This window comes from Vulpes vulpes, chromosome 5, assembly GCF_048418805.1.
Source record: "Vulpes vulpes isolate BD-2025 chromosome 5, VulVul3, whole genome shotgun sequence".
Lineage (NCBI taxonomy): Eukaryota > Metazoa > Chordata > Mammalia > Carnivora > Canidae > Vulpes > Vulpes vulpes.
Genome location: NC_132784.1, coordinates 76,488,225 through 76,496,921, shown reverse-complemented (window position 1 = coordinate 76,496,921; position 8,697 = coordinate 76,488,225). Strand labels below are relative to the sequence as shown.

Sequence of the window (8,697 nt, the reverse complement as noted above, 5' to 3'; positions counted from 1 at the left end):
AAAGATATATGAGTAATTCAAGCAAAATTAATGATAGAAGAAAGATAAATATAATTGGTAAAATTTTTGAAATGTAAGGACCTGTGTCTACGAGGCCATCTTATAATAAATATTACTAGTACTAGAGAAAAAATAATCCTTCCTAATAGATACAATAATCGAAGTTTGATTACTTATTTGTTTAGATTATAGTTTTAAATGACAGTTAATTTAAAATGACAATTAAGAAAAGCAAATTACTCGAGATTTTTTTTTTTAATTTTTGTTTATTTGAGAGAAAGAGAGATCACCAGCTAGGAGAAGGGCAGAGGGAGAGGTAAAGGCAGATTCACCTGCCCTGAGCAGAGACCTCAATGCAGGGTTCTATCCCAGGGTTGTGAGATCATGACCTGAGCCAGAGGCAGATGCTTAACCCAGTGAGCCACCCCAGCGCCCCTGAATGGCTCTCAGTATTTACAAGAAATATATTCATTTTATGAAGACTGCCTAAGGAGTTCTGATGAAGAGAATTGGACATGAATTCGGTCAATTGGCCCTATAATGTAGTAATATATCTATGCTGATTGATAGGTGATGAAAAGGAAGGATAAAACATAGGACACGAATATATTTTCTTTGCTTTTGTTCTAAATATTCTGAGAATTTCTAAAATTCTTGTAAATATTTGTATCCTGCGCACTTGAATTCCTTCTGAATTAGTAATTTTATTTTGTGGAAACTTCCAATCCTTCAAGCACCTAACATGATATCTTGTGTGCTTATAGCATAAAATAGTAGCTCAAAATTATTGTTGAATCATTGACTTAACTATATATGCTCACCTCTTGAATATTGTTCATGTTCTTTACTTCTGAATAAAATTTGTGTCTTTTTTCTTTTGTTTCTCCTAAAAACTTGCCCACTCTTCAGGATCAAGCAAAAGAGGCATGCAATTATGAGACAATCTCTCTGATATCCACAAATGAGTTTGAGGTGTCTCCTTACCAAACCTATTAAGATATTTACTAACAACACTGGCTTGTGAGTTTCTTGAACCTGAGACTATGTATATCTTTCCTTGGCATCTATTTCATTAAATTTAAAATACAAAAGTGCTTATTTAACACCTACAACCTATCCATTAGCAAGGAAGAAAAGAGAATAGAACTACATTTCTTGCACACATACAATATGCCAGATATGTTGTCTACCTTTATTTTGTTCCACGTACCACTTTATGAACTACATCACATACCACTTTTGTAGATAAAGATGGACTCTGATAAATCAACTGGTCTAGCTTATATGATCAGAGCCAGGTATAATTTCTCTGACCTAAAATTCATATTCTTTCCATTGTAAATGTTTTGTCTTTTTGACTATTTGAAGTGATTTTTATTTTTAAATGAGCTTGGGGTGCCTGGGTGGCTTAGTCAGTTGAGCATCTGACTTTAGCTCAGTTTATGGCTTCAGGGTCATGGGATTGAGCACCTGCTCCTAGCTCAATGGGAATTCTTGTCCCTCTATCCCCCCCTTTCTCATGCTTGTGTGCATGTGTGTGCTCTCTTTCTCTTTCAAATGAATACAAATCTTTAAAAAAATGAGATTGATATGCAGGTCATTCAAAATCACGGAAAGATGTTCTATAATAACAGAAATAAATATTTACCAGTGCATGCATTCAATATGAAAAAAGAAAAGTGTTTATTATTCCCCCCCCCCTTATTTCTTTTTCCTTTTTTTTCCTTTTTCTTTGTTTTTGACTTTCTTATTTATCAGGCTGAGATGAGAAGATTCAACATGAGTGTTACCACTGGGTATAGCAGAAATACCACTTTGTGTGCTTGGAGTTTTGGGAGTTATGGCACATAGTAGGAAAAGAGAATGGTGCTGTGCAAAATGGTGAGGGCAGTCAGGTGTGAAGCAGATAGGTCAGGATGATTCTGTGGCATCTACCTGCTGAATGCATCTGTAGGCTGGCGGCGATGTAAAACACATAAGACAGATTGAAGAGTACTGTTCTCATCTCGTCATAAGTTGTGGCAGTAAAAAGAAGCAACTGGCTCAGAGCAAGAAAAATACATTAGTGAAGAGATCTAACAGAAGAAGTGATTCATTGCGTTGAAACACAAAAAGATCTTTTCAAAGTAGAACATGTGAGGATCAAAAAATTTGCTTGTTACTCCCCATGCACATGATACAACCACTAGCATGGCACAGAGTTTCTGGGACACAGCAACTGGTGTAGTGGAAAGGGTTAGGAATGGCCACGAAGCTGTCAAACACCATCAGAGTAGATAGAACGAATGCAGTAACTACAAAGATGATTGAAAAAGAAGTGCATCATGCACCCTGAAAATAAATTTCTTTAACTCTTTTTTCTTCAAGTTTTTATTTAAATTCCAATTAGTTAACATACGGTGTAATATTAATTTCAAATGTAGAATTTAGTGAGTCATCATGTACATACAACACTCAGTGCTCATCACAACAAGTGCCCTCTTTGATACCCTTTACCCATTTATTTTTTTATTATTTTTTTTAATATTTTATTTATTTATTCATAAGAGACACACACACAGAGAGAGGCAGAGACACAGGTCGAGAGAGAAGCAGGCTCCATGCAGGAAGCCTGATGTGGGACTGGATCACAGGACTCCAGGATCATACCCTGGGCCAAAGGCTGGCGCTTAACAACTGAGCCACCCAGGCGTCTCCCCTTCACACATTTAAAGCATTGCCTGCCCACCTCCCCTCTAGCAAAGCTCAGTTTCTTCTCTGTAGTTAGGAACCTGTTTTCTGGTTTGCCTCTCTTTTCCCCCCATGTTCATCTGCTTTGTTTCTTAAATTATATAAGTGAAATCTTGTGATGATTATCTTTCCCTGACTGACTTATTTCACTTCCCATAGTACACTCTAGCTCCATTCACATCATTGCAAATGGCAAGATTCTATTATTTTTGATGGCTGAGTAATATATATATATATATGAACATATATATATATATATCTCATATCTTTATAATATACATCAGTTGATGGACAACTGAGCTCCTTCCATAACTTAGCTCAAAAATGAAATATTTATGTGTTCTACAAATAGATTAGAATTCCACTTCTAGTGGCAGCATCTTATTCATAATGGAGAATTAGAATGGAGACACAAATTAAAAAAACAAACAAACAAAAAGTGTGATGAGTGACCTAAGTCAGAAATGCAGGTACTGATTAGTACTGATTATTCAGTGATGGCAAGTTTATGTGTGCCTGGAGATTTTATATATATCCACACTCATATATACTGTCCGTCTCATAATTTCACTCTTATGTACGGGTATATATGAGTGTGTGTGAAATTATGAGACAGGCAGTACATATGTATAGAAGTACAATATAAGAGAGAGAGGGGGAAGAGAGGGAGAACTAAATGTGTGCCAGGGATCATTCTAGGCTCTTTGCACATGACATGTACTTTACTTTTCCTAACGTTCATGGGAAGTCATCATTAGTACTATCCCCATATTTTCAAATGAGATTATATCTGAAGTTCCAAAATCACTGGACACTGCAACAACAACAGCAAAAATAATAACAAAAACCAGATATAGGCAATATATCTTAAAAAAAGATACAAGCATAGCATAGACCCATATCCATGTGGAAAACTCATTCTGTATATAAACTGTTGGACAAAGATGTGTACTTCATTGTAAACTAGGAAAAATTCAACTTTGGAAAAGACCAAGGTTCCATAATTGATACTGAAAGAAAGTGATATCTTCAAGTGTTCATTAATTTCATGAACGTTTTAGAGCAAACCAAATGCGTCCGAAGAAGGCATTACTCATATCCAGTTAAGACACTAGATTGAAGGAAAGCAAAGAAGTAGGCTTCAAGTTTGAAATGTGGTCAGTCCTAACCTGGAAGCAAATTGAAGAGGCACAAAGGCAAGTGAATCAAAAAGGATCACTCATAACCACCTACATCCTGGCTCTTCCCTCCACTCCAACATTACAACCCACCCATTCAGGTGTCCACCAGCCTCCACTTTGGGACCCTGAGTCCAGCTAAGAAAAGATTTTCTAGGAAAATATTTTGGAGCTCACCACTTTTCTGAGAGCTTCTTTCACATCCTTATTCCTCAGACTATAGATGAGGGGGTTCAGCATGGGAATCACTATGGTGTAGAACACCGTGGCCACCTTGTCAGCATCCATAGTGTTGCCCGAACTGGGCCGACAATAAATGAAAAGGATCGTTCCATGGAAGACAAGGATGGCTGTGAGGTGAGAGGCACAGGTGGAAAAGGCTTTGCGCCTTCCCTCTGCAGAGTGCATCCTCAGGATGGTGATGAGAATCAGCAAATAGGAGATGAGGATGATCAGGATAGTGGTGAGCTCGTTGAAGGTGGCCACGATGTACAGCAACAGTTCATTCATAGTGACATCAGAGCAAGCAAGAGATAAGAGAGGGGGTAGATCACAAAAGAAGTGGTTAATCACATTTGATCTATAGGATGGGATCTGAAGGGCTAAACACAAGTGGATCAGAGAACAGGCTGCCCCACAGAGGTAGCAGCAGGACACCAGCTCCATACAGAGATTCCGGGACATGGTGACCATGTACAGCAGTGGGTTGCAGATGGCCACGAAGCGGTCATAGGCCATCACAGCCAACAGGAAGACCTCAGTTACCACACATGTACAAAATAAATAGAACTGCACCATGCAACCGAGGAAGGAGATGGCTTTGTCCCTCTTTAAGATATTGGGCAGCATCTTTGGCACGATGATCGTGGAGTAGCAAAAATCCACAAAGGACAAGTGGCTGAGGAAAAAGTACATGGGAGTGTGAAGCTGAGAGCTGACCTGAATCACTGCAATCATGCCCAGATTTCCCAAAACCGTGACTCCATAGATGAGAAGAAACAGCAGGAAGAGGAAAACTCTCAGCCTTGGGGCATCTGCTAATCCAAGCAGAATGAACTCTGTCACACTGGTGCAGTTCTCCTCACCCATGTTTTCACTTTATTGAGGCTGGAGGAAAATATTAATAGTTACTCTCCATTATATGATCCCAAATTCATTTTTTTACTATCTTCTAAATAAAGATGTGACAATAGGTAAGGTATTAATTTTTGTGCGTGTGAAGAAATAGGACATTGCTTTAATGAAGTTTAGGAAATGTGCATGCGTTGTAGCAAAGATGCATAAGGTCACAGTCTGAGAGATCACAGAAAAACATTCATATCCATTGCATCTTATATGATTCCTTAAACGAGTCCTACCCAATTTTGAGCTTGAAATTGAATCATTAGAAAGACATCAAACATTATTGAATTAGCCATATTGTTTCATGAAACTCAAATCCCTCTTTCCAGGCAGAATGTTTAATGAGTACTAAAAATGTTGAGATCGCAGGAAATAAATTTTTGAAATACGCAGTATTCTCTGTTTTCCACTGAAATGATGAAAAGTCTATGGTATTGAATATTATTAATCCATAAGCATTCATTTTTTATCAATATGGTTTAGATGGAGAAGTTGCTGTTATGCTCCATACCTGCATTTTTTCTCTATAAAATTAACATAGTGATTTTGTCAATTATGCTTTTCAATACAGGCCATTACTCAGGGAATTGGTGCTTAGATTCAAAGTTCCTTGGGAGGCCTGGGTGGCTCAGCGATTGAGTGTCTGCCTTCGGCTCAGTTCATGATCCCAGAATCCAGGATCAAGTCCCTCATCAGGCTCCCTGCAAGGAGCCTGTTTTTCCATCTGCCTGCGTCTCTGCCTCTCTCTCTCTCTCTGTGTGTGTCTCTCATGAATAAATAAATAAATCTTAAAAAAAAGTTTCTATAACTATGACTCTGAAGCCTTATAATGACCTATATGACAAATGCATTCACTGCTTTAAATTTACTTGAAGAACCAATCAGAGATGTATATATGAAAGCATTAAATGTTTGCTGCTGCATTGTAGCACTGTTTATGATAGTAAAACTCAGAAATTAAGTGTCAAGTAAAAGGCAAAGGGTCAAAGCTATGACACATATATATTATGGAAAACTATGCAACTATTAAGGTGATATTTTTGAAGAACATTTAATGACCTGACAAGTAACTATGAAAAAATGATAAGTTTAAAAATAGTAAGCCAGATTGCACAGATAGAATATTATATATGTATATATCAGTTTCTTCGCATATTTAATCCTTACAAAATCCATGAAGCATGAATATTTTATTCTAATCATTTAAAAAAATGTAGAAACGTACTTTAATTCATGATGTGGAGATCCATTGATGATTCCCGGAGGAAAGAGAGTCTGCACTAAAATTCAACATGGTCAGATATTTCCTCATTTATAAAAATAATTTCAAAGAAGTAAAGCGTATATATGTGCCTTAGGAAATCCCACGGTGAAAACAAATAATTGTTCTGATAATATGGTTTTCTCTCTTCAACAGCCAGTTAAAAAGGAGTTGTCTTTTTCTGAGCTCAATGTTGTATATGATTTTGAAAACCTTGCCTGTTTACAAGTCCAAAGGTGAAAAAATCAGACTGTTGGTTATTTATAGAGAAGTAGTTCTTAGCCAGGAGGGATTTTGATCCCTCTGGGACAGTTGGCTCTGGCTGAAGACTTTTTTGGGTTGTCACCCTAGGGAAGGATGCTAGTGACATCTAGTGGGTAGAAACCAGGGATACTGTTGACCACTCTTAAGATGCACCTGGCAGCCCCAGCCCTGCCTCCCCCAACCCCACATACCAACAACACACACAAACACACAAATATTATGTGGCCCAAAAGGTCAATGGTACCAAGGTTGAGAAACTTACTATAGGATAATATTTCTAAGTGTGGTGCCCAAAACCAAAATAATTCCTCTCTTTTCTGCTTCACAGGTGGTCCCCATGTCTGTGCCCCTCCACAAACTGGATGGATGGCCCCTTCCTGCTGCCCTCTGCATCAGAGTAACCATGCAGTCTGCCGGGTTCCACCCATTCTCCATTAAGATTGTTTCTCAATGCACAAAGAAAAAATGTTTCCATAAAGAAGTGATCCAAACATGGCATTTCTTAAAACAATTTCTAATTAAAGAAAGAGCCAAACACAGATTTTTAAAATATATATGTTTAGTACTACAGTCTTGTATACATGACTATAATAAATTACTCTTATAAGAAGAAAAAAAAGATAAAAAGCTTCTAACTCCAAGAAAATATTTATCTCCATTTCCAAGGAAAGAGAGTGCAGCCCAGCTGAACTGTGGGTAAAAGTTGCTTCCTCTGTTTCTGAAGATGCTATCATGGAAATGCTTTATGTTTTTGTGTGTATGTGTCTCTGGGACTCATAATATTCCTTAAGCTTCCCAAAACAATGACTGATCTCTGTGGGATATCAATGAGATCTCAAGAAAAACATACCATCCCGAGACTCAAACAACTAATGATTTCTATGAGATATAAACAGGGAGAAAATTTATCCCAGCTTGGTACACATTATTATAACCCAACAAGGTTCCTATCAGAGTTCATGATAAATCGCAGAGCATCGTATGCTGCATCCAAGCACTGCTCTGAGAAGCAGGGATCATACCATCGTTATGAAATAAATGAATAGGTCTTATTGACTCAGCCTGTATTGTACTCAAAAGCTCCTTCCTGAGGGCGTAGGGTCTGAAGTCAAGTCAGAGTTCCATCAAATACCAGAAACAGGTACTTACTGAGAATATTAAAATATTCACATTACTGGCCACTTTCTGTGTCCTAGGTACTATTCTGAATACAACTATTAACACATTTTATCTTTATAAAATTATAAACAGGTCAGTATAGTTACACGCCTTTATGATAAGGTCACTGAGGCACAGACTGTTGTAACTTGCCCAAAGTCACACAGGTAATCTCTGATAAAATGAGACCACGTGCTGCTTTTTGATCCGTGCCACCCATATGACTGAGTGAGGAAGAGCAGAACTGTCGATGGTGCAGGGATGGCATCTCCCTGCTGGACACCAGAGGCCATTAAACAGGGTTGGCTCAAGGATTCTCCTAAGTCTATTCCTTCACTGGCTATATAATGCCTTCTAAACCAAGGGTGTGCAGACTGCTGTCTGTGGTTTGTGCCCTTGCATACAGTCAAGCATTTCAAGAGTTCCATGGATATAATTAGTTAAGATAATCAGTTTTCAATAATGTACATGCATTTTCCTAAGATTGATTGATCTGATAATTCCCTGAGTTTGAAGTATGTTTCTGGATGTCCTTTCCACCTGCCACTTTCATTAATTCTTTTCTTTTCAGAAGAAAAGATCCCTTATTAAAAAAAATAGCAAACTTCCAAAACCTAAAACATAAGAACATTTTGAAATATTGTTTTCCAGGCAGTTCTGAAGTTTGCTTACACTTCAAAACCCATGTTAGGACCTCTTGTTTCTCTCTGGCATATATATATATACCCTTCCAACATCAGATTTAGATGCAGCTTAAAGCACTTAAGATGCTGCTTATGCACTTCCCTGTTTAATATATGCTCCTTTTCATGATAAATAATGGCTTTAGGACATGTATTTTAACCAATATAGAGATGTCATGAAATCAAACATATAGTAGATCAATGACAATATTTGTTTAACACCTATTCGTTTTCTTCTTAGTGCACCCTCCAGCTATTGTCATGAAAATCATCCTCCTGAAGGAGACAGTCTCATGACAGC

At 37.7% G+C, this 8,697-nt stretch overlaps 1 protein-coding gene across 2 annotated transcripts; it reads right to left on the bottom strand.

Annotated features, from left to right (window-relative positions):
- Nucleotides 1-4,061: 4,061 nt before the first annotated feature.
- LOC112912035 (olfactory receptor 5L1-like) lies at nt 4,062-7,214 on the bottom strand. Of its 2 annotated transcripts, XM_072757363.1 has the most exons (2): nt 7,185-7,214; nt 4,062-4,964 (listed from the first exon to the last, which is right to left on the bottom strand). In XM_072757363.1, exons 1-2 carry the CDS (start codon nt 7,212-7,214, stop codon nt 4,062-4,064), a joined length of 933 nt encoding a protein of 310 aa, XP_072613464.1. The 2 variants fall into 2 exon arrangements, with proteins under 2 accessions (XP_072613464.1, XP_025844548.2); XM_025988763.2 differs by lacking the exon at nt 7,185-7,214 and having other exon boundaries at nt 4,062-4,997.
- Nucleotides 7,215-8,697: the final 1,483 nt, after the last annotated feature.

What these genes read in the sequence shown, in the direction of transcription:
- LOC112912035 (XM_025988763.2), bottom strand. Translation starts at nt 4,997, where the DNA reads ATGGGTGAGGAGAACTGCACCAGTGTGACAGAGTTCATTCTGCTTGGA.